At 59.0% G+C, this 25,045-nt stretch overlaps 2 protein-coding genes across 3 annotated transcripts in view; both read left to right on the top strand.

Moving 5' to 3' along the window:
- FAM178B (family with sequence similarity 178 member B) overlaps nt 1–11,357 on the top strand; it is an 87,267-nt gene extending 75,910 nt beyond the window's left edge. Inside the window, exons 14-16 of the mRNA XM_046662600.1 lie at nt 8,239–8,316; nt 8,620–8,772; nt 10,141–11,357. Of these exons, the coding sequence (XP_046518556.1) occupies nt 8,239–8,316; nt 8,620–8,772; nt 10,141–10,173 (264 nt within the window). The 3' untranslated portion in view covers nt 10,174–11,357. The remainder of the gene's footprint in view (nt 1–8,238; nt 8,317–8,619; nt 8,773–10,140) is intronic.
- A 3,586-nt stretch (nt 11,358–14,943) lies between these two features.
- SEMA4C (semaphorin 4C) lies at nt 14,944–24,954 on the top strand. 2 transcript variants are annotated; one of them, XM_046660737.1, is made up of 15 exons: nt 14,944–15,307; nt 17,328–17,475; nt 18,960–19,108; nt 19,485–19,547; nt 19,737–19,835; nt 19,933–20,029; nt 20,153–20,269; nt 20,364–20,515; nt 20,599–20,774; nt 21,082–21,226; nt 21,312–21,534; nt 21,661–21,773; nt 22,752–22,909; nt 22,985–23,055; nt 23,185–24,954. In XM_046660737.1, exons 2-15 carry the CDS (start codon nt 17,367–17,369, stop codon nt 24,012–24,014), a joined length of 2,502 nt encoding a protein of 833 aa, XP_046516693.1. In that variant the 5' UTR covers nt 14,944–15,307; nt 17,328–17,366; the 3' UTR covers nt 24,015–24,954. The 2 variants fall into 2 exon arrangements, with proteins under 2 accessions (XP_046516693.1, XP_046516694.1); XM_046660738.1 differs by having other exon boundaries at nt 17,331–17,475.
- The last annotated feature ends 91 nt before the right edge of the window (nt 24,955–25,045 follow it).

Raw genomic sequence — 25,045 nt, forward strand, 5'->3', positions numbered from 1 at the left:
CACCTCCCCTGTACCCAGCCCCCCCGACTCTGCCTCTTCTCCCAGCCCTGAGTGTGGGTGGAAGAGCAGTGCCTTCAAAGAGCTGCGTCTGAGTGGCTTGGGCTCAGCTCTGCCAGGCCCCTGCTGGGGACTAGGAAGAGAGTGTGAGGTCCCTCACTTGCTGTCCTTAGTCTGGAAGAGCAGTTGCCAGGCAGACCACCACCTTTTCTGACCCTTCTTCCCTTTCTGTGCCAGGACTCTGTAGTGATGGAAACACAAATCCGCATCTGAAAGGCCCTGGGACAGTTTGTTAGGCTCTGCTGGACCAGGGGCCAAGCTATATCATGAAGCCTCAGTGTTGCTCTCTGCATCTCTCGGCTCTGCCCCTTGGTGCATTCCCACACAGTCTTTCCCTGCCGGTTCTGAGAAACTCTGGGCTTACATCCTTTCCTTAGCAACCCTAACCAGGGAGCCAGGGAGAGCTGCTGTTTTAGAGTCCTAACCAGAGTCCTAGAGTTGAGTCTCATTGGCTTGGCTTGGGTCATGTGCTCATCCCTAAGCCAGTCGCATAGCCAGGCACACAGTGATTGGCTAGCCTAGGTCATATGTCTTCCCCTGGAGTCAGAGCTGAAGTCACCACTGTGGAACAACATGGCCTGAGTTTAGGTGACAGAAGGCTGGGACACCCTGACAAAGGAGGGGGCAGGATCCTGGGCACCTGGAAACCTTAGACGTCCAGGGCATACCCCTGGTCTTCAGCCATGGCAGTGGCCCTACACTCTGATATCCGTGGGAAGTGTAAGAAGGGCAGTGTCTCCCAGGCTCCAGCCATGCCACCATGCCAGGAGATAATTCAGCAAGTAAGATAAGAAAGAGAAGGGAGGAAGCCATTGCTTTTGAGGAAATGGCTTTTGAGGAAGCCTCTGCTCTGTGCTGAGCCCCTGGAGATGCCCGTGCCAAGCTCCTGGCTGGTTTCAGTGGCTCCTCCAGCACTGACACCCATGTCCTGATGTGCACATGCACACCCAGTTGTAGATTCTCAAACATATACACCGAGAATCTCGTCCCTCTCTGGACAACCAGCAGAGCTGAGTTTCCGGTCTACATCCCCCCAGGGTCAGGGTCTCTAGTCCCAGCTGGAGGAGCAGGAAGAGCCAGCCAGTCCCCTCCTGTCATCTTCCCCACCCCCCAGGGCCAGCAGGAAGCCAGAAAGGAAGGGTGGGCTGGGTGGGAGCACTGTACAAGGGTTTGCCTACAGCCCCTTGGTTCCTCCCAGCAGCAGACATGGGAATGGGTCAGATGCTCTGAGATAACCTCCCTGCAGCAGATCCACAGGAACAGAAAGCCCACAGCCTTCCTGCTTTTGTCCCAACTCCATCTCTTTCCCACCTCGGCCCCACTGTGCTATGGCCTACTTGTCCCGTCGTATGCCCAGTAGCAATAGCAGGGGCCAGGGCTGCTCGGGGTATAATCCCAAATTCGGGTTAGAGCTTAAAAGAGAATCCTTCTGTCTCTTGTGAGTGAGTTCCAGATCTCAGGTCTCTGAACTCACTTTCTCTGGGCAGCTAGAAGTGTAGGTGAGGGGCTCATCTTCTGAGGAATCTGAAGAGGTGGACACAAGCTGGAGCCCCGAGGTCCTCCAGCAGCCTTGGCAGAGACGTCCCGCCTCTTCACCCAGCAGGGGCCCTGAGAGCCACTTTCCAGGCAGTGGCTGTTCCCAGCGCCTGAGCCAGAAGTCCTGTTTCTGTCCAGATGCTGCCAGCCTGTCTCCCATCACCCTTAGCTGGCCTCATCTCGGCTCCATGTTTAGGGCTCCACCCACCCCTGCATCCAGGCAGGCACTTTCATTTACAGAATGGAGGGTCCGGCCTCACAAACCCAGGGCTGAGTCTGACAGGCCCCCCCTGTGGCATCTGCTCCCTGACCGCTCTGCCCCATGATCTCTCTGCCCTGTGCCTTCAGGAACCCTGGGCAGGAAGAGGTGCTGGGTCACGCCTCATTTCCTAGTGAGCAGTCGTAGGTCCTCGTCATTTCCTTCTTACTAGGACTTATGGCTGATGACCTGTCCTGGTTGGAGTCACTTCCAGACCCAGCTTTCCTTTGGGCACAGCCCTCTGCTTCCTGCTTTAGTGCCTACCCCAGCCAAGCTCAGGGAGTGGAACCTTGGAGCAGGGCCCGCATGGGCAAGGGAAGTAGGTCATGCAGTTTGCTCATGGGGGGCAAGGAAGAAATAGTGCCCAGAGATGATGGCAGGTGCCACACTCAGGACGGGTCCAGGCAGGGTTCACCTAGGAAAATGCGTCCCCTCTCATCGTGTGTTCTGGTGGACACCTAGCCAGGCAAGCTTCAGCTCTCTCACCAGGCTGAGGCTCTTGGTCTTGACCCGCAAGTAGCCCTACCTCAGGATTACTCATCCCTGCTGATTTTGGTTGCTACTTGCCCTGCCTGTGGTGGAGTACCTAGACCATGCCCTTGGGGCTCAGGCTTGGGACCCAGGAGCAGCCTACCCTCTCCTTCCCTGTCCTGCCTCCCCTTGGGCTCTTGTTGTGCAATGCAGGGGGATGTCACAGTGTGACATCCCCTTTAGGAAACACACACACGCATGCACCCACACGCATGCATGGGGAGCTTGTCCAGCTAAAGAGAGAGAGTACACATGTCTGCTTCAGACCTAAGCCTTCTTGGAGATGGGCATGCTGTCAGGGGACCTCACCAAGCTCAGCTCTATCTGCTGATAGCGGGGCTCACCAGGCCCTCTCTGCCAGTCCCACTGGGTCAGGGCACTGTGAAGTGGTGCTATGGGTTTATGTTTAATTAAAAGAAGAAGGAAAGAAAGAAAGAAAAAGGATTCATCGGGGCCAGCTCTAGCATCCAGTCTGAAGTATGTCAAGGTGGACCAGCTCAGCTTCAGTCTTTCCTGGACTCCATTGGTTCTAGAGTTGACCTCCAGCACATGTGCATGTAGCTAAGTGTCTCAGAGGAACAGGCCCCCTGAGAGGACCCACACATGGCAGTGATGGGACCCATGGCAGAATTCTCCTCCTGGGGTCAATTGTCAGGCTAGGCTGTACCTCTAGACTCTAGATGGGGCTGAGAGCAACCCAGCCAGATGGTGACTGAACTCAGGTCCCTGGGGCAGCCACCACCCAGAGCCTGTGGGCAAGGAGAGGTGAAACCAAAGGAGCTGCTCTGGGGTCCTGACATTCCAGGCAGGGAACCCAGGACCAGTAGGATCCAAGGCCAGCTTCCTGAGTGGGAGCTGGGGACACCTGCAGAGTGCGCCCCTGGGCCCCAGCAGCCTGGCTGGGAGGGCCGTGTCCTTTGGGTCAGTCTCTGTCCTCCTCAGCAGCTGTTCCTGGGTCAGCCGTGGTTCTTCCTCCGCTCCCCAGCCCCCACAGCAGCTGCCCCAGAGCCTGGCTGGACCTGCTCCCACCGGATCCTCCTGCCAGTGGCAAGATCTACCATCCCCACCCAGCCTGGCAGCCTGCAGGGAAAGGGCTTGGTTTGAAGACTCGCCTGGGGGAAGACTGGATTCTTGATCGTGACCGGAGATGGGAGAAACCAAAGTGTTCTGGCCAGAGCGTGGGGCTTCCTGGGAGATCCTCTCCCTCCTCCTTTCTGCCCTTTTTTAGCATAAATAACCCAGGCCACAGCCTGCTTCCTTGGCATTAGCTAGAGGGGAATTTTCTAAAGGATGAAGTTCTTGGGAAATGCCTACCCTTTTTCCCTTTCGTCTTATGATGAAAGTGCTGCAAATGAAGACTTGGCTGGTGGTTCCTGGGGTCAGAACTAGCTGGACCAGACCAAGGAGACATTGACCTTCCCGTCCCCCTTCCCCCACACAGTGGGTGACAAGCCCTGTTGGCTGTCTCCTGTCTCTCACCCTTGTCGTCCTTCCCCAGGGAGAGGGCGGGGCCCGCTTTAAGGCTCTAGAGCTAAGAAGGAGGCATCCTAACAGAACTTCTCTGAAAAGTCGGCCTGCCAAACTCGGGGGAGAGACCCAGAAAATGGAAGCTGCAGGCCTTGCTGGCCGCAGTGGCAGGGGACAACCCCGTCTTGTCGGCATTGGGTTCGGGCACGTCTGTTCCTTGCCCTCAGACTCTGCCTCTCCCCACGTAGTTGACTGAGGTTTCCCTGCCCCCATTTCCCATGGAGGCTTCTCAGCCTCGGCTCACACCGAGTGAGGGAGGTACTGGGTGGCCTGAGCTGGCAAAGCCCCATTTTTCAGACAAGATCCTGAAGGCTGGACAAGCATCGCCCCCTACTTAAGGAGTGCCTCTGCACTGCTCCTTAACCCTGAAGCAGCCCTGACTCCCCCCCTCACCCCCCTACACACGCCCCTAGGGACTTGGAAGGGGCCTCAGGCCTGTGGAAGGACCATCTTGCACTTCCAGCTGGGGAGGAAATGGGAGCAGGCAGGGGGCTTGGGCATTGACAACCCCCAGTCAGTTCTTGAAAGGAAAGACAGAGCCCCATGTCTCCATGGTGCCAGCCAGGACAGGAACAGGCTTGCTAAGTTCAGGAGTTGGTCACGGCGGCGCAACTGGAGCAGGAAACGCAGCTCTCACACCTTGCTGTTTACTTTGTGTCCTATGGGAACAGGTCGGCTCTCGCCCACCCCTGCTGGCACTCCTGGGCCCGCCTCTGGTCTCCCAGAATCCACCAGGATTTTCAGAGGAAGGAGACTCAGGTTCAGCCCCCTCCTAGCTGCAGAGCCCCAGTTTCTGTGAATGTTTGCTTCTGACCTTCATAAAAACAGGGCAGGGGAGAGGAGCCTAGGGGCTGGGGGCGAGGGTGAGGTTCAGAAGAAGCCGTACATGCGCCCTGTGCAACCCGCTGTCCCTTTGTCTGGACCAGATCAGACCCTCTGTCACCTCTCCTCCACTCTGAGACTGCAGGTGTCAGGAAGTGAGGGGAGGAGGCGGGGCTGGGCACTTCTTATGCCAATGGCCAAGCCTTTTTTCCAGAAGTACAACTACTACCAAGTAAGACTACTGCTGTCTTTGTCATGATTTCTGACCACAGGTGGACCTTTATTCCCTTAAGTTGGCTCAGAGTCTTCCTTAAAGGGCCTCCCTTCACCTAGGAGTTGGCTCCAGGGATCACCCTCACATGCAAAGAAAAATGCATCCTCTCTCCTACCTGGTAGAGGGCAGGGATCCCCCCACCTTTGGAAAATCAGCTTATAATATGTTGTTAACAGGGCTTTTCTTCAGAACTATTTCCTTCTTCCTATTCCTGCCCCCCACCCACCAAAACAAACACATTCGGAATCATTTTCCTGGGATTTTCCCTCCAGATTCAGTTATGGGAATCAGCATAAGGACGAAGTTGTGAAACGGTACTTGCGCGTAGTCCTAGTGCTTTTTCTCCCATAAATCTCCACTGCAGTTTTCCTCCAGGGAATTCCTCAGATCCTAGGCTCACCCCCACCACGCCTCCCTCCTAGGAGGATAAACTCTGCAGGGGAAGGTGGGGTGTGAGGGGGCGGGGAGCCCAACACCCCTGGGACCGGGACTGGCCTCTGCACCCATCCCAGGGTGGCTCCGAGGTCCGTTTTAGCCCTGGGCCTTGTACACAGCACAGGGACCTCTGAAACGCAAAGGCGTCCAACTGGGCCCCAGGCAGAGGAAGAGCCTGGGGAATATCTACAAGTGAAAGGTCTGAGGGCGCCCCCTTTCTTTCCCTCTCTGCCCCACCCCCCAGGCTTTCACACCCACCCCCATAGACGGGCCCCTTTCCCAGCCATCCTCTGACCTACTGATAGCTCCACCACCCTTGGAGATTTTCTTTGGCATCTCCTGCCACCTCACCATCAGCTTGTTCAACACCCTCTCGAAAAGGGGTGTTGGTCCTGGGAGCTCTGCTGCTTGTCAAGGTCATGTCCCGCTCCCTTGCCCTGCACCCACCCCAAACGCAACTAGACTCAGTCAGTTATAAGTGGCATGGTCTTGTTAAAAATTAATTTTTAAAAACTTTCATTGTATTCTGATTATAGGAGTAAAGCACACACATTGTAGAGAAACGATCTTAAAAAGAAAAAAAAAAAAGATGCAGAAGGATGTCCTATAATCCTTTCTCAGCCAGAGCTGCATTTTCCCTCTGGTGTATTCCAACCCAACCGATTCTATCACCTGCTTCTCCCAGGCGCCCCCAGTCTGTCCCTGACATCCCAGCCTCCCTGCTCGAGAGCCTTGAGTGGCCTCCTTGGCCCACAGTCCAGACCCTCTGCTGCCAGCCCTGTCCTCAGGGCACCCCTTCCCTTCCCCCTGCTCCAGCCCAGCCAGCCACCTGGCGGTCAGTCCCCCAGCATGCCCTGCCTCTGTTTCTTGCATCAGCCCTGGGATCTGTCTGGTTTTGTAATCTCCACCCCAGCCCCGCCCCCACAGGGCCACCTTCACCTGAAATCCCACTGTTCCTTTGAGGCCTGGTTTAGCGTAGTCACTTCCTCCCTGAAGCCATCTGAGTTGCACTCCACCACCACCACCCCCCAAAAACCTAGAAGGACCCTTTCTTCTTTTGGTCCATGGGGAAGCTGAGATTCAGTATTTGTTGACCCAGTGATTGCCTTTCTGAAGTGTCTTTCTCCCTGTAATGTCTGAGTGTTTGTGGCTGTGTCTTAGTCAAGGTACAGTGTCTGGCACACAGGCCTGAACCTGCTTTATGAGGGGAGGTGTGAGCCATTGCCAGGACTGCAGACTTTGGAAGGAGTTCTGAATGCTGTGGCCCTCTCTAGAGCAGGGCCAGGCTGGGGAAGGGGAACCTGTGGGAAGCAGCAGCTTGCTAGCCAGCCAGCCCACTGGGGGACTCGGGCACAGGCACAGGCGGCTGCAGGACCTAGCAGGGGGAGCTGGCTCAGAGAAGCTGCATCTTCCCCAGCCCAGGCAGCATGCCTGGAGGCACACCCTGTGGGCCCCCCAGCTGTCCCCACTGCGTCTTCTCTGTGCCTGCGGTGTGCAGTGCTGCTCACCTGGCCAGCCAGTGGGGTCAGGGCACCTTGGGCCTCAGCTGTTGTGCTAAAGAACAGGCTGAGTTCTGGGCAGGGCAGGTGCTGCTGGGGGAGGGGCAGGTGGCCCCCATCCTCAGGATTTTGCACCATGGTATTTGAGTTCAAGAAGACAGTATTCCATAGTGCCAAGTCTAGGACCCTCAAAAATGGTTCTTGCTTCTGTCCTAAGGAGGCTGCTGGGTCTGTGCAAAGAGGCGGCCGCTGTTTCTGGGGCACTGCCTGGTGCTCTAAGAGGGGAGGATGATAAGTAAGGGCAGGGGAAGTGGGGGGATGGGGGAGCCTTGGGCTGGTTCTAAGCTCCAACTGCGTTATCACCATGCTTGCGCCCTGCGGGCCTGCCTCTCCCATCCCAGCTCAGCCTCAGGGCTGGTTATCTGCCCCGGGCACGATGATGGGGTTGTTTCCTGCCACCCGCCCCATCTTAGACATAAGGAGTCTGAAGGGGATGGGCAGCAGGCGCCTCTGAGTGGGGGAGGGGCATGCCCACAGGCAGGAGTTGAGAGTGCCAGGAGCAGGCTGTGTTCACATTAGAGCCTCGCATGTCTTTGGGGTGCTCCCTGTACCTTGTTTTCTCTGCACAGCAGGTGAATGTCCCATAAATGAATGGGCACCAACAGAGTCCAAGGGCACCTTGGGATCAAACCATTCTCTGATCACATGGAATTGGCCCTTGTCCTGTTTTCACCCCTCAGGGTATCCATCCGGCAAGAGTGAGGGTATGAGCCGATGGGTAAGGTGCACAGATGCTCAACCCAAACTGTTTCCATCAGCCTCCCTCTCGTCGCCTCCCTCCTCATGTCAACAAGGTTTCCTTGTGCAGAGAGGGCTGCACATCTATCTGTGCAGGTGGTGTCCCATGAGGGGTGAACTGGGCACCCATGGGCCACATCCCACCATAGAGGATAGTGGCACCCGGTCACAGGGCCACAGGCACGGGTGCCTCAGGGAGCAGAGACCACTGACACTGAGCAGAGGTCAGAGTGAACAGGCCCCTCCCCACAACCAGCTTTCTCTGCTGGCACCCCAGGACAAGGCTGGGTGACAGAGTGGGTTTCTGGATGGCAGACATTTCTTCTTTTCCTGAAGGAAGGGAGGATAGTCATTCATCAGAGGGAGAGCTCTGAGTGAGTGGGCCCAGAGCCCTCCTTTAACATTTTGGAAACTGTCGCCCTCGGCCCACTGGGCCTGAGCACAAGGAATCTGGAAATTAAGGAGTTAGGGAAGCCTGTCTCTCTGTGCTCTCTCTCCAGGTCTGCTACCTGTGCCACAGCCTCCTGACACTGGCCGAGGTGGTGGTCAGCTGCCAGGACATTACTCCAGAGCAATGGGTGAGTCTCCCATGCGGCTGGCCTGGAGCCCAGCTGCTGTCAGGAACTGCAAAGAATGGGAGACTGAGAAAGAGGCAGGCCTAGGGAGCCAGGCCTCTTCCTTCCCCCACCATCCCAAGAGTGCTCCCTGGGGATACTGACCCGAGCCCCCGGCAGGTGCCCTGTCCCTCTCCTCCCTTTCCTGGTTGACTTCTGAGCAGCCACTCAACTGTGTCCCTCTTTTTCTCTGACTTGTTCTCCCTCCTCCCTGACTATGGATGTGCCTGGCCTGTGTCATACCCTCCCCCTCGCTCACCTCTGCAGGGGGAGCTGCAGCTGCTGTGCATGCAGTTGGACCGCCACATCAGCACCCATATCCGGGAGAGCCCCCAGGCCATGCACCGGACCAAACTCAAGGATCTGGCTGCCCAGACCTACATCCGCTGGCAGGAGCTGCTGACCCACTGCCAGCCCCAGGTGGTGCCTCCCTCAAGCCCCCAGACTTGGGAGGGGAGGGAAGTGGTCAGGCGGCTGACCAGCAACAACAGCGAGTCCACCCCAACTACAGCTGCTGAGCTTCTGGCTGGGAGATGGGTGGAGAGGGCAGTGTGGGGGAGGGTGGAGACGCCTCAGAGGACCTTCATCATCCTTATCAAGAGTCCAGTGCGTAGTGTGGGGATGTGATGAGTGGGGTACAGAGAGGCCGACTTCTGAGCAAATGCAAAGAAAAACTTCATCCTGGAGAGGGAAGAGCCTGGGCCAGAGTACCAGTTTGTTGTGAGCAGTGCCAGGAAGGGACACCAGAGGCACCAGCTGTCCGCCCTCTGCCTGCTTGTCCTGCAGCCCTGAGGCTGGCCTCCTGCTCTGCTAGGAGAAACACTCCCAGGCTGCCCTAGTCCCTCCAATTTCTAGAGCAATAACCTCCACACACCTAATTTTCTCAGATTCTCTAGGTAATAATATTCATAGCTAATATTTATTGAATGAAGACCCTTTTCTCCATGAATCCACATAACCCCCATGGGGCAGGTATAGTTATGATCCCATTTTACAGATGAACAAGCTAACCAAAGTCACTGAGAGGTTAAATAGCTTGCCCCATCACACCCGCAGCATGTAAATGTCAGAACCAAGGCACAGAGCCAGCCTGACTCCAGGCCTGCAGACTTAAGCATCGTCCAGTCCCTACTCTGGCAGCCTCCCTTCTGGCCTCGGTCCCTCCAGCAGGCAGTACCAGCTGGCTTAGGGGCCCTCCCCTCCCCCAGCCCCCAACCCTTGATGGAGACAGCTGGGTCTGGTGAGAACTGTTTCTCCACCCACCCTCCCAGTGCTCCGTGGCTCCAACTTGCCTTTCCACCGACTTCTCCCTGCCTGTCCTTCCCTCTATAACCTCTGACTTGGGGCTGACACATCAGCCACAGGCTGTGGCTTGGGTCTCAGATTTCACAAGTCTCTGAGAAAGCTGGGGAGCAAACCTCACCCTCAATCCCCAAGGAACTAGATCACACTGGTCTCTGGTGGGAAACAAGGTGTTTGTCATGAAAAGAAAGAGAAGTGATTCGTGGCCTGGTCCAGCCAGGGGACAGGCCCCACCTTCCTTTCACACCGCCGCCCTGGGCCTGCGAGCAGTGAGTAGAGGGAACCCAGGCAAGGCTGTGGTCAAGTGGCCTGTGGACTTGCCGTGTCCTTGCCTGCACTGTGAGCCTCAGGACTCTCGTTGCTCAGCACCTGGCGTAGAGGAGGCCGGTAGTGGATGATGAATGGATGCTGGAGAGTTGGGGAGCCTCAGGGTGCTGGGCACCAGCCGGGCCTGGCTATCGGCTTCTGTTTCCCTTCTTGCCACAGGCCCAGTACTTCAGCCCCTGGAAAGACATCTAATGGAGCAGGGCAGGGGGCCCAGGGCTATTGGCTCTGGCAGGAAGTGAACAGGGCCCAGGGAACTGGAGGAAGCGAAGAATGGACACCAGAGGAGGACCAGTCTGACGAAGCAAGAGCTGCCTGCCCCATTGCCCTGACCCTGCCGGGCGAGGGGTCCCTGTGTCTCTGCCTGGCCCACCCTCAGCTCTGCTTCCGCTCCCAGCCGTCTCCTCTTCCCCCGAGGCCTTTGTCTCCGCAGCTCTGGTTTCCCTGGGCCTCCCCACCCTCCCTCCTCTCTCTCTGTCACTAATGTGAAGTTTCTTTGTGCATACTAAAGTCTTATTTCAGTGTCAGTGGTTTAGAAGATTTCCTTCAATCCCTATCCTGAGGGCTCATGCCCAGCATCCAGTTTCCTGACATCTCTGCTTGAGCTTTGCCGTTCTCACCTCCGACAGCCCAGCCTTGTGTCTGGGTCTTCGGCCCCGCCCCCTGCAGCAGAGGGCTGTTTGTAAATCCTGAGGAAGAGCAGTTGGTTACTCCTGTGGCCCCAGAGCTGTCAGAAACCCAGGGAGCAGGGATGGGGAACATTTGTTTGGACCCGGTCTGGGACCACTCCCCACTGGCTGCCTCCACCGGGGAGGATCTACAGAATGAGATGGTGGATCAGGGCTGTAATTACACTTAATTCAGTTTATTGTTGCGCTCTGAAATCAACTCCCCAGATTTAGGAGTGAGGGGGTGGTGCCAAAAGACAATTCCAGTTACTGCTTTTGCTTTCCCTCAGCCTTACCCAAGATGAGTGTTGTGGGCCCTGATCCCTGATGGGGTGCTGGATGTCTCTGACCTGCCCACCTTGGGAAGTGAGTGGGCCCTGTGTACCCTGAGGAGATCCCTGGCATCCACTTTCTCTCTCTGCCCACTCCTCCAACCCTGAAAATCCATTTCCAGTCTCTGGCCCCTCCTGACTCTTTCTGGGTTGGGGTGGGGTTTTGCAGGGCCATAAGAGATAACAAGAAGTAGCAGAGGATGGCCTGTGCCCACTCCTCAGCTCAACCTGAGTGTCCACCAATGGAGCTTTGCCATGGCTAGTGCTTGTGACTTCCTCTGTGTGTGTGTCCCTCTCCTTTGTACTTTCATGCCACAGGGCTCAGGGTCAGGCGGGATAACTAGGAGAGCGATTCCCACCAAATAAAGGACCTTCAGGCCTAGGGGCTCAGTTTGCAGACCTGAAATGTAGCCTGTCATTTCCTGGGGCTGCCTCCCTTGCTGGGTCCCCAGAATGCTCAGAGCCAGGGGCATCTATAATTCAGAAGGCACGAGCCCATGGCAGAGTGCTGGGTGCCGTATGGGACGTCTCCCTGCCTCCCAGCCTCTGCCAAGTGAGAGGTGGAACCCTCTGCCAGGGTGACTTGGATGCCCAGGTGACTTGCCTGAGAGTTCTGGTTTCCGTTGCTGGCTACATCACAGGCCTCCTTCGCCAGGGCACCACTGAGGCCCCAGCGGCTTCAGGTGGGCCTGAGATCCTCTGATAAGAATGGGAGGTTCTGGAGAGCCAGCCTCCTTCACGTTCCCTCAGGGCTGCCCCAGCTTCTGACACTGCACATCCTGACAGTTACTCCTCAGCTATTCAGTTTGCTCTGGAAACCTGGAAATCACCTTTGAAATTTCCCTTCTTTGTTCTCACTGCCAAGGGCAGAGAGGGAGTAGGGAGGCATGAGAGGCTGAACAGGGAGTTTCCAGTTCTCGAAGCTGCCCCTACTTCTCTGAGAAGGGGATCCAGCGGTCCATCAGCGTAGACATCTGGAGCATTTCTACTCAGGTCTGGATCTTGTTCACTGCCCCTCCTCCCCTGCTCCCCAAACACGCTCATCCCCAAGGAGAAATCGATACTAAGGAGAGAGGAGGTGTTGGTGACAACTTAGTCCCTCCAGAGACCTGGCTGTAACCTGAGCAGAGGTGTGCACTTCGAGGTCACCCAAGGGCACACAGTATCCCCTGGGACATGTAATGGGCCCTCTCTGGAACTGGCTGGGAGCTGACCAGATCTTCTAAAACTAGTCTGGGACCAGTGAGAGACTCAGCCTCCTCCGGGCCAAGAGTTCCACACTGGTGCTGGCGACTTCACCACTTGCCCTTTCCAGATCCCTGAGCCCCTGGGGAAAGGCGGAGGGACATCCTGGTTGAAGCCTCTGGAAAAGCAGCATCCGGGGCTGTGGTGACGGATGCTTTCCTGCTTCCTTTGGTGATGGTGGCAGGGAGGGGCTGGGAAGGGAAAGGCTTCCCAGGTGGGTGGCTTTGATAACTCTCTTTTAGGAGGAAGTAGAGAGAGGAAGTCCTTTTCCTATGGCCCCACTCACCTCAGTCCCCAAGCCCTCAGAAAGATCTCTGAAGGGTGGCTGACCCAGGCTTTCTCATTTCCCCTCTGTGGGTTGTCAGCAGCTCCTGGCTCCCTTGGGAGTTGGCCAGGCAATGTTGACTAGAGAGCTCCAGGATGAACCCTGGGCTCTGTCCTGTCAGAAAGCTGCCTCAGAGCTGGGGGGCAAGGAGCTCAGCTGAGAGGCACCATGACACATGACCAGTGTGGAGGACCAGGGGGGGCCTTGCTTTTCAAGTCAGACTCCTGGGCCCATCTCTGAGGGCTGGCCTGAGCTGCCAGTGCATTCTTAGAGAACCCCAGAAGGCAATGAGTACTTCTCTGTCCCTCCTTGAGTTGGGTACAAGTGGTTGAACGAATGGGGCAAGTAGGTGGGCCTGCCAAGGCCTGAGACCTGAATGGTGGGTACCTTCCATGAAATATGCCAGACAGGCCCCAGGGAGATTGATAGGTACGTGAGCCTCTTTTTTTTTTTTTTTTGGTATTAGTAACTTTTTTTTCTTAATTTAAGACCCAGGAATCCTCATTTTCTACCAGTTGTGTTTCTATTAAAAGCTATGAATCATGAGCAAGTAGTCATGCAGGAAACTTATCCCCTACCCACCTACCCGTGGAAAAGGGCAGTGCACCACCAGAAATGGGCAAAGGCAGAAAAAGGAGGGAAGAGGGGCTGCAGTCTTGTCTTTGAGGAGCGTTTAGGAGGGAAGGGCTCCCGGCGTCAGTCAGCAGGAATGGAGAAGCCTGCCCTGAGGTTCAGAAGACTGTCCCCGCCAGTGAAACCAAACCAGCTTTTGAAACTTTCCACTGGGGCCATCTTGCAGGTGGAGCCAGGAGCTCAAGTCTCTGCCTGGTAACCCTCACACCTAGTGGGCTGGGAGGGGCGGGGGGGAGGTAAGACTTGAAGGTGAGGAAAAACAGCAGAAAATGCAGTGTTTTAGGCCTAAAACTTGTCAGGAGACACTGTCACTTAGTGGAAAGACAGAATTGGGAGTCCCAAGACCTGATTTAACATTCTGACCTTGCTAATTATCTCCTTGACTTTGGGCAGATTGCTTAATCTTTTCTCTATAAAATGGGAGAAACAATACCTACTTTTTAAAGGGTGGTCATGAGGGTGGAGTGAGAAAGTGTACGTGAAGGCAGGTTGCAAAGTCTAAAGCACAGAGCAAAGGGGAAGGGTGTTTGCGCATCAGTTCACCTGTGCTTAGACACGGGCTCTAACCTGGACAGGGGTCCCAACACCACCTCCCTCCCTCCCTTTGGTGCCAGCTCTGTGCTGTTGGTAATTGACTTGTCCCCTATCGGTGGCATCTCCAAGGCCACAGCTTTTTTCTGGTGAAAAGGAGCTGGGAATTGTGGCTTTGGCCAGCGAGGGAGAAGGGGCCTTTATGTATATCAGCAAAGACCCAATTGTTACTGAATCCAAACTGGGCTGCTTTTCCCAACTATCTCCACTACTCTTCTGGGCTCCACTTGTCAGATGCCAAGTTTTAACCCAGAACAAAAGCTCCTGTCGGGACTGATTTATAATCCAGATCTGCTGACAGGCCCTAAAGTGTTCCTCCCCTCCATGACTGCACTGGGCTGAAAGTTACCACCGAAGCCTCAGGGCCCAAGTCTCTGCACCTCTGCCCTTTGCACCCAGCCAGGAGGTGGCATCTGTCCCCAGGTGCTGATGGGACAACCTGCCTGGGGTTCCTCTGTCCACCTGCCCAGCTCCGAGAACCGGCTGGCAAGGAGGCCACTCCAGCACCCCCAGGGGGCAAGAGCTACAAGTTACTTCTAGGAGCAGCCCGTGGGCGGAGGCTGGGGGATCTGAAGGTGGTGGTTCTCCTGGCTCCCCTCAGCCCCTTTCATCTGAACATCAGGGCTCATGTCACTTGTTATTCAGCCTTCTAGTGGCACCAGGAGCCATTTCCTGGGGGTAGGCTCTGTGCAACCGGAGTGGAGGGCTGTCTTCACGGCAGCTGGGCAAAGGACACTGAGCAGGGTCCCTCTGCCTGGAGCGTGAGAAGCAAGCGGCAAACTGCCCCGGAGCCTAGGGGGTCTTCTTGGCTGGTGAGGCCCGTTCCAGTCTGACTGTAGGGGCCACTGGGCGTTGGGGCCAAGAAACGAAGCAGAATTCGGAGCCAAAAGACAGACCACTCTGGTCTGCCCGAAGAGAAGCCTCGCTTTCCCCTGCGCCCCAAGGTGGCTTGCCCGCGTTCGTTCCTGTCGCCGCAGCGTGGGGAGCCCCTCAGCCCCATTCCCGAGCCCGGCCGCTCAGCCTGCGGTTGGCCTTGGGGACATTTCAGAGACCGGATGAGTCCGATTCCCCCATGGCGATGCCCGGAGTCCCTCCCCCGCCCCACCTCCTGGCGCTGTGGCGCAGACCGCGACTGCGAGGCGCGGGGAGGCAGGGCACGGGCAGGGGCGGGGGTCCGAGCCCCGGGCCGGGGAGAGTGGGGGCCGGCGGGTCGCAGCGGATCGCAGCCCCCTCCTGGGCGGGCCTTAGCGTCCCGCCCCCGGCCTCCGCTAGACCCCCCCAGCCTGACGTCAGGGGGAGGGGGCGGAGAGCGGCAGCCGCGGTGGAGAAAGAGCCGGCGCCCGCCCCGGTGGCGCGGGGAGCCCGAGCCCAGGGGCGCCGAGCCGAGCCGAGCCGGGCCCGAGGGGCGGTGGCAGAGGGGCAGCGGCGGAGGAGGGCGGGCGCGCGCGGGCGGGCGGCGGCGCGCGGGTGGGGGCGGACCGTGGTCGGAGGCGAACGCGAGGGCGGCGCCCAGGGATTCAAGCCGCGAAGAAGAGGTGAGTGAGGGCAGGGCTGCGCGGGGCCGGAGCCCTGGGGCTCCGGGGCGGCCGCTTTGTCCCCCGACTCGGGCAGGGGCCGTCGCAGGCGCGAGGGCCAGGGTCTAGGGGTGCAGGGAGCGGCAGCGGGGGGAAGCTGTCCGCCCGAGATCCTTCGTGCGCCCCTCGCGGGCTGCCTCGCGGGGGCTCAGGAACGAGGCGAGCAGTGCCGGCAGCCTTAGGGTCCGGAGGCGCGGACTAGTCAGGGGAGCGGGGCTGAGGGGAGGGGGGGGTCCCACGGCTGTCCGGTCGGCGGCTGGAATCCTCTCTGGGTCCCTGAACTGCCCCCGCTCCCCCACCTCCGACGGAAAGTTTGGGGCGGGCTGGGACTGAGGCTGATGTTGTGGGATCGGATTTCCCTGCCGCGGCCCCTCGCTGGCCCGCTCGGCCCGCTTGGCCCGCTGAGGAGGCAGCTGGTCCTGGAAAGCCTGCTCCCGACCTGAGCCGGGCCGCCCGAGCCGGCTGGAGCGCTCGCCCTGCGGCCGCGGGAGCGCCGTCCGCGGCCTGCCGCTTGGCGTGGGCCAGGGTGGGGGTCGCACCACCTGGGTCTCGCACTCCTCCATCCCCACCCCGGGGCTGCCCCTGTTTCCCCCGTCCTGGGAGGGGTTGGGGGTGGGGGCACCGCTGTGCGGGCAGATCCTCGGAGCGCGCCGCGGGGTCCGGCCGGGGCCTGGGGTAAGGGGCAGAGGCAGGGCTGGGGGTGTGTTGGGGACGGGTGGGGAGGGGAACGTGTCCCCAGCCCCCCGCCCTTCCCGCGCTGGGGTACGAGGCCGACAGGGGGCGTCCGCAGGCCGGGCTCCACCACGCTCCCAGCGCCGCCGCTTTGTTTGCATTCAAATCCCCGGAGCTGGGGGAGGGGAGAACCCGGGGGACCAGGATCGGGGTCCTGGCGGGGACCCTTTGTTTTGGGGTGAGCAGGTCCCCAGCTTCGGTGTCTCTGTGCCCAACATCGGAGGGCTAGAGCAGTGGAAATTAACCTAGAGGGCCTGGCCTGGCCTCGCCAAGGTCCCGGGGGCGCAATCCCTGAGTTGGGAAGGTTCGTCAGACCCCGAGGGAGCACAGCAGGCGCCCGCCCTGCGCGGGGCAGCCCCCACGGCCCAAGAGGAAGCCCTCTCGGACTCTCCGCCCGGTCCTCACTGTCCCCCTCCCCCACCTGGGAGCGCCGCGGGGAGAACCCTGGTTAGAGCGGAGCCGCCTCTGTTGTCCCACCGCCCTCAGCCCGAGGGCTAGTGTCTCCTAGGAGGCTTTGCGAGGAACAGGATGAGGCCCCGGTCATTTCCACGCCCATCCCACCCACTTCCTGCCTCCCTTCTTGGGCAACAAAGGGGCCTCGGGAAGCTGGACCCCTTCAGCTCCCGGCCCCACTTCGGCTCTGCTGATGTGAAACGGGGTTTTGGGCTCTGCCCGGCTATTGTCTGCGCCGGGGGAGGGGAGGGGCTGGGGCCGGGACCCCCCGCACGCCTGCTGCACCAGGTACCCCCTGGGGGAGGCTTTTCCAACCGCCCACATGCCCCCTCACCCTGTTAAGGGGTTTGCGTCGCAGAATTAGGTCTTGGGGCAGGCTGGAGCCCCAGTGGGGCCAGGTCCTGCCTCCAGAGGTTATTTTAAGAAATCCTCGAATCAGTCAGGCCTGAGCTTGGGGGAGGGGGTCCTCTTTTTATTTTCTTGAACAACTTCCTGTTGGAGAGAGGGAGTGGGGAGGGCCTGGAGGCCAGAGAGCGTTTCTTGGAGTGTCCGTTCCTCCAGCTGATTCAGTTCGTCTCCCTCCCCTCAGGGAGACCCCATGGTCCTTTGGAGGCTGTGGAGGTGTGGGAGGGGACTAGGTCTCTGCTCCAAGGAGCGGCAGCGGGGAATCCATGGGGCCTCCTGGGGAGGCCTGATCAGGTCTTCTGTCCTGTCAGTGCCTCCTGGCATGGGCTTTGTGGGCCCCCTTCCGGTCCGTTTGCTCTGGCTGTGATTCTGACCTTTTCTTTTCCCCCAGCAGGGCAGCTGGCCTGGAGCTCAGAGCCGGGGGTGTGCCATGGCCCCACACTGGGCTGTCTGGCTGCTGACAGTGGGGCTGTGGGGCCTGGGCATTGGGGCTGAGGTGTGGTGGAACCTGGTGCCCCGGAAGACAGTATCTTCTGGGGGTGAGTGCCTGATGTCATGAGGGGAAAGACCAGTGTGGGACATGGGAGGCCAGGAGGGACTGCTGGGGGAGGCGGGATGCTAAGAAATTGCCCCCTAGACTGTGCCAGCTTTATTCTGTCAGGCTCAAGGCCCACCAATGTGACCTGGCTTTCTAAGAAATGTGAGTGGCCCCAGGGACCCAGAACTGGTAGTCCAGGTCAGGACCTGGATATCCCTCCTTCTGACGCTTAGGGCCCAGCTGCCCCTGTTATGCAAGGGAGAGATCATTCTGCATCGCTCTCCCCATGCCTCTTCCGGAATTATCACTAGCACTGAGAGCCCAGAGAGAAACCTGAGCCAGAATAGGCATAAAGTGAAGGGTGTCACCTTCCCCCCAGCAATACTTTCTAGTTCTCTGTCCCCAGGAGCCCCCTTATCAACTGTAACAGACCCCCTCTGCTGCCCTGGCACTCGGGGCCTTTGGGGCCCTGGATGGGTGGGTGTGTATGCACGTGCTCATGTTGGGGGACAGTGCACCTGACAGCCCTTCTTGTGTGTACGCACCTGTGTGCAGAGGTGATGTCAGGTGTTTGTATCATCCATGTGCTCTGGGGACCTAGGATGAGCTCACCTCCCACAGGCTCCACTCAGGTGCTAATGAAGCCCTCCCTTGCTGGCCTGTGTCTGGGCCCCTCCTTGGCTCCAAAGACTAACGATGATTTAGGGGGACCCTGAGGACAAGTCAGCAGCTATTTTAGGGGCTGACATAGGAATCCTGAGACTATATGAATGTTGTAGTGCCCTGCATGGTGAATGGCAGCAAGGCTTCCCAGCCATCTCTGGTCCCCAGCCTCTAGTTTCCACTGACTTTCCAGGCCTGGCCTCCCAGTCATGACTCCCATCTCCTGCCATCCCTGCTCGTCCCAGCGGCCAGCTGTGCTTGTGCCTGTGGCAGCCTGGATTTGGGTCCTGCTAGAGGGAAGGGTCTCCTAAGACAAAACACTCACACATTCTGAATGTCCTTCCAAGCTGTATCAGGGGCTGGGGCCTGGCTGGACCCCGATGTGGGTGATGGGCAGCAAAGCAAAGACGGAAGCAGCAGCTGAGGAAGCTGGAAGGGGAAGTGCCCGGCTCTGCAGCCAGAGGTGCTGCTGACCCTGAGAGTGAGAGCCATCAGTCTGATGGCTTCCTCTGGCCGGAAGCTGTGGCCGAGATATCCTTCCTTCCTCCTCACCAGCCCAGATTTGCCTCCTCCTGGGCTGGGAAAGGCCAAAGAGGCCTGGAGGGAGTTGTCAGCAAAAGGCTATTCAGAAAATGCCCTTTATTGCCAGTCAGGGGGCTTGGCTGACATCTGCTTGTGGGGTACTGGCTCTAATGTGGGGAACGGGTGATTAGGCTCAGGAGACCATTGTACAGAGCAAGGCTGACTCTGGGGTGAGGGGCCTGGAGCCCCAGGAAGGCCCACCCATCCACAGCACTGCTCACTCCCACCTTGTCCCTGCAGAGCTGGCCACAGTGGTGCGGCGCTTCTCCCAAACGGGCATCCAGGATTTCCTGACGCTGACCCTGACCGAACCGACTGGGCTCCTGTACGTGGGGGCCCGGGAGGCCCTGTTTGCCTTCAGCGAGGAGGCTCTGGAGCTGCAAGGAGTGGTGAGAGGTGGGGGAGTGGGAGGTATACAGGCAGGGTAGAGAGGCAGGACCCAGAGGGGCTCCGCTTGGTCAAGCTGTCCCCCTAGCCCAGCTGCCCCCGTCCCATTCTCCTCCCCCTGTAGGAATCTTCCTCATCTCCAGGACCCACCCTTGGCAGAGTGAGCATGTTGCTTTCCCCATGCCTGGGGGACTCACTGAATTCTGCTGCATTGGGGCGGTTTGGGGCTTCTGTCCTCAGCTGAAATAAGTGCCTAGAGAATCGGGACCGTGTGTTCTCACTTGGTGTCCCCATGTTGCTGCCACAGGCTGTGTTTGTGGCACATGCCCAACAGTCTGTAGCTGTGACGTTGCTCATGTGCCCCCTCCCTGTCCCCAGATCTCGTGGGAGGCACCAGCTGAGAAGAAGGCCGAGTGTATCCAGAAAGGGAAGAGTAACCAGGTGGGTGCTCAGGACACTGTCCGGATCGCCAGAGCCCCCGGTGCCTCCCGCTGACCAGGCCTCATGGCACACGCTGTCTCCCCAGCGCTCACTCCATCTGTCCCAATGCTAGTCTGGGTCCTGCTCTTGGTCCTTGTGTCCCTATGTCCCAGGCTCTCATCCTTTAACTGGATGCCTTTCTCTTCCCAGACGGAATGTTTCAACTTCATCCGCTTCCTGCAGCCATACAACACGTCCCACCTGTACGTCTGCGGCACCTACGCCTTCCAGCCCAAGTGCGCCTACATCGTGAGTGCTCCTCCTCGCCCCTCAGCCCCCTCCTCGCCCCTCTCTGTACCCCTGGGCCCTTCCGCATCTCAGGCTTGTCGTCTCTTCCCTGCCCCAGGACATGCTCACCTTCACTTTGGAGCGCGGAGAGTTTGAGGATGGGAAGGGGAAGTGCCCCTATGACCCAGCTAAGGGCCACACTGGCCTCCTTGTGGGTGAGTGGCTGTCCCCACTGCAGGCTGGGGGGGGCGCCCAGGACTTGTTGGTGCTGTGGGGCCATGTGGCTGGAGTGCATCTTCACCTCACGTCTGGCCTGGCTGACCCTCTGTCTCCCACAGACGGCGAGCTGTACTCGGCCACGCTCAACAACTTCCTGGGCACGGAGCCTGTTATCCTGCGTAACATGGGGCCCCACCACTCCATGAAGACGGAGTACCTGGCCTTCTGGCTCAACGGTGAGCCCCGAGGAGCTGGCCGGGGGCCTGGGGGAGCCGAGGGTGGGAGGCACCACAGGGCCTCGCTCTGCTAACCCTCCCCCGCTTCCCTTAGAACCTCACTTTGTAGGCTCGGCCTACATTCCAGAGAGTGTGGGCAGCTTCACGGGGGACGATGACAAGGTCTACTTCTTCTTCAGTGAGCGAGCAGTGGAGTACGACTGCTACGCGGAGCAGGTGGTGGCTCGCGTAGCCCGCGTCTGCAAGGTACAGAATCCCGCGGTGGGGAGCCCTGGGAGCCCTGCTGGCCTGGCAGAGCTGACCGGCAGTGTCCCCTTGCCATCTGCCAGGGAGACATGGGGGGCGCGCGGACCCTGCAGCGGAAGTGGACCACGTTCCTGAAGGCGCGGCTGGTGTGCTCGGCCCCCGACCGGCAGCTCTACTTCAACCAGCTGCAGGCGCTGCACACCCTGCAGGATACCTCTTGGCACAACACCACCTTCTTTGGGGTTTTTCAGGCACGATGGTGAGTTGGCCAGGAATCCTTGGGGGTGGGGAGGAGCAGCTGTGTGGGTTTAGGGATGGTTTATGGGTGCAGGCCTCGGAGAAGTCCCAGTGGTCAGTTGTCCGGAAGCCAAGGAAGATGTTGGCACCTGCCCCTCTTCAGAGCTCCCTGCAGGAGGTGGGCAGTGTCCCATGCACTTCAGAGCTGCCATCACATTGTTGTGCACATGGCTGCTTTGGGCTGGGCCCTGCCTTCCTGCTTTGTGTCCTGAGCTGGGCTAAAGGGGGCACTAGGCCTGACCCTTGGGGTCCCTCCCTTGCTGTGACAGGGGCGATGTGGACCTGTCAGCAGTCTGCGAGTACCAGTTAGAAGAGATCCAGAGGGTGTTTGAAGGTCCCTACAAGGAGTACCGCGAGCAGGCCCAGAAGTGGGGCCGCTATACCGACCCAGTCCCCAGCCCGCGGCCCGGCTCGGTGAGTGCTCGGGGCAGGGGTGTGCTCCTGCCCTCAGCTCCAGTGCCATTCCCACTGGGCTGACAGCTCTCCCCACTCAACCCAGTGCATCAACAACTGGCACCGGCGCCACGGCTACACCAGTTCTCTGGAGCTGCCTGACAACACCCTCAACTTCATCAAGAAGCACCCGCTGATGGAGGAGCAGGTGGGGCCTCGGTGGGGCCGGCCCCTGCTCGTGAAGAAGGACACCAACTTCACCCACCTCGTAGCTGACCGGGTTATGGGGCTTGACGGAGCCACCTATACCGTGCTGTTCATTGGCACAGGTGGGCACATGGGCACGGCTTCTGGAGGCTGGGTGAAAGCCTGTGTGCCCGGGGCAGGGAGATCTGGAAATGCCCCAGGGTCCTGGCGCCCTCCCATTTACATCTGTCTTGCCCCAACCCCCACAGGCGATGGCTGGCTGCTCAAGGCCGTAAGCCTGGGGCCCTGGGTCCACCTGATCGAGGAGCTGCAGGTGTTTGACCAGGAGCCGGTGGAAAGCCTGGTCCTGTCCCGGAGCAAGGTAGTAATCGGGCCCCACACACCACTGTCCCTGAGCCTTCTGTAGTCTGGTGCTTGGCCACTGCAGGGGTGGGAGGCACGAGCACACCTCCTGGAGCTTGGGGCCGGTTCCAGGAAACACAGTGCTAACGGAATCTGCGCTCGCAGGCGTTATATATAGCCAGGTCCCTGCGGGGCTGCCTTCCCAGATTGGGGCCCTGGCAGCTGCTCTGCACGCCTCCTTCAGACCCCTCGAGGTTGTGCGATGCCTCTGCTACCTACATCCTCTTCCCAGAGGGTGCCGCCGTCGGCCGGGCCTCAGGCTGCACTTGTTCACGATGTCAGCTTTCCTACCAGGCCCCCACTGCCCCCCACCGCCTTCTTGTCCTCCTGGATCAGCAGGGATCTGGTGGGGGATCTGTTGAGACGCGAGTGCTGCTTGCATCTTACCCTCGTGCACTCCTCTTCTGGCCTGTTTGTGGCACCGTGAACTTTCGTGGGCTCCCCTTTTACCAACTGCTGTGGCTCAGATTATTCCCCAGAACACGGAATAATGGCAGAAAGAAAGTGTGTGGTTGAAGAAACACACAGATTGGCAACCGCCATTCAAACAGGAAAACACCTTATGCTGTGCTGATGCTATTGTGAGGGCTGGCGGGCCTTGCGGAAAACGGACTTCCTGCACTATTTATACTGTGCTGGAGTTGTGTGTGTGTGTGTGAGTGTGTGTGAGTGTGAATGAGCGTGATTATACTTCTCGGCCTCACAGTTCTGCTGTTCTTTCTAATAAGGTCACGTCTCTAAGGTGCTTAAGATCGGGTCTGGATTGCAGTAAGCCCTCCCTGCGTGCCTGGGTCCTTAGAGTTTGTTCCTCAGAATGGTGGCACTGCCCTCCTCCTCCCTTTGGCCCCGACTGTCCCAGTGCTCCCCGCAGCACTCCAGCTGTCCCGGCCTGGTCCTGGCCTGGCTGACCCTCCCTTCTGCCCCACTTCTCTGGCAGAAGCTGCTCTTTACGGGCTCACGCTCTCAGCTGGTCCAGCTGCCCCTGGCTGACTGCATGAAGTACCGCTCCTGTGCAGACTGCGTCCTTGCTCGGGACCCGTACTGTGCCTGGAGCGTCAACACCAGCCATTGTGTGGCCGTGGGTGGCCACTCTGGGTGAGTGGGGCTCTGCCCGGGCTGGGACCAGGAGGGGAGAGCTGGGATGCTGACCAACTCTGCCTGCTCCTCCAGAGCCCTGCTGATCCAGCATGTGACAGTCTCAGACACCTCGGGCATCTGTAACTTCCGTGGCACTAAGAAAGGTAAGCCATCATTTTTGTCCCCCTCCCAGTGGCCTGGGCCCTGGGCCAGAGCTAGAATACCTGCATCAGCACCCCTTGGCCCCGGGTCTCCTGTCCTGACTCTGCTCTCTCTCCTCTCTGCTGCTGCAGTCAGGCTCACGCCCAAAAACATCACAGTGGTGGCAGGCACAGACCTGGTGCTGCCGTGCCGCCTCTCTTCCAACCTCGCCCACGCCCGCTGGACCTTCGGGGGCCGGGACTTGCCTGCGGAACAGCCTGGCTCCTTCCTTTATGATGCCCGACTACAGGCCCTGGTCGTGATGGCAGCCCAGCCCCGCCATGCTGGGGCCTACCACTGTTTTTCGGAGGAGCAGGGGGCACGGCTGGCTGCAGAAGGCTACCTGGTGGCTGTGGTGGCAGGCCCATCGGTGACCCTGGAGGCCCGGGCACCCCTGGAAAACCTGGGGTTGGTGTGGCTGGCTGTGGTGGCTCTGGGGGCTGTGTGCCTGGTGCTGCTGCTGCTGGTTTTGTCACTGCGCCGGCGGCTGCGGGAGGAACTGGAGAAAGGTGCCAAGGCGGCAGAGAGGACCCTGGTGTACCCTCTGGAGCTGCCCAAGGAGCCCACCAGTCCCCCCTTCCGGCCCGGCCCCGAAACCGATGAGAAACTCTGGGATCCTGTTGGCTACTACTACTCCGACGGCTCCCTCAAGATCGTGCCTGGACACGCCAGGTGCCAGCCTGGGGGTGGGCCCCCTTCTCCGCCTCCGGGCATCCCCGGCCAGCCCCTGCCTTCTCCAACTCGGCTTCACCTGGGGGGTGGGCGGAACTCAAATGCCAACGGTTATGTGCGCTTACAACTGGGGGGCGAGGACCGGGGAGGGCTCGGGCACCCCCTGCCTGAGCTCGCCGACGAACTGAGGCGCAAACTGCAGCAGCGCCAGCCTCTGCCAGACTCCAACCCCGAGGAGTCCTCGGTATGAGGGGAGCCCCACTGCTAAAGTGGGCGCGGCGCGGGAGGTGCAGCTCCTCCATTTGCACAGGCACCAGCTACCTCAGGGACATGGCGCGGGCACCTGCTCTGCCTGGGACAGACCCTGCCCAGCACCCGCCCGGCCATGAGGACCTGCTCTGCTCAGCACGGGCACTGCCACTTGGTGTGGCTCACCAGGGCACCAGCCTCACAGAAGGCATCTTCCTCCTCTGTGAGGGGCTGTGAATCACAGACACATGGGACCCCAGCAGCCAAAACTTTTCAAGGCAGAAGTTGGAGATGTGGGTGTGTTTGTGTGTCTTTGTGTGTGTGTGTGCACGTGCATCTGCGTGCATGTGACATAGTCTTCCTTTCGGTCCAATCTCCCCTTGGAGAAGTGGCTGTGTGTCTGTGTGTATGATGTGGTCTTCCTTTCTGTCAAGTCTTCCCTTGGCCTGGGGTCCTCCTGGTGAGTCTTTGGAGCTATGAAGGGGAAGGGGTCGTCTCACTTTGCCTCTCCTACCCCCCTGTCCCAGTGTGGGGCAGCAATGTACATATGGGGGTGGGCTGGGCAGGGTGCTGTGTGCCCCTTTTTGGGGGAGTGAAGGGCTCTGGGGTGGGCCTAGTCCTGCTCCTAGGGCTGTGAATGTTTCAGGGTGGGGGGAGGGAGATGAAGCCTCCTGTGTGTTTGGGGGGAAGGGTGGGGGGGCCTCCCACTTGGCTCTGGGGTTCAGTGGTATTTTATACTTGTCCTCCATTACTGGGCTGGGAAAGGTTGTGTGGGGGAGGGGGAGGGAGGAGAGAGGGTGGGCACGCTGCAGATGTCTCACATCCTCTCCCAGCCCTAGGAGGAGGGCTCCTAACAGTGTAACTTATTGTGTCCCCGCGTATTTATTTGTTGTAAATATTTGAGTATTTTTATATTGACAAATAAAATGGAAAAAATTAAACTGTTACTGTGATGGGGATGAGACAGTCGGGCTAAAGCCTTCTGCACGCCAAGAGGGAAAGCTCCCTGTGGGTTGAGGGAGGCCCAGCTGG

The sequence above is a fragment of the Equus quagga genome, chromosome 5 (assembly GCF_021613505.1).
Source record: "Equus quagga isolate Etosha38 chromosome 5, UCLA_HA_Equagga_1.0, whole genome shotgun sequence".
Lineage (NCBI taxonomy): Eukaryota > Metazoa > Chordata > Mammalia > Perissodactyla > Equidae > Equus > Equus quagga.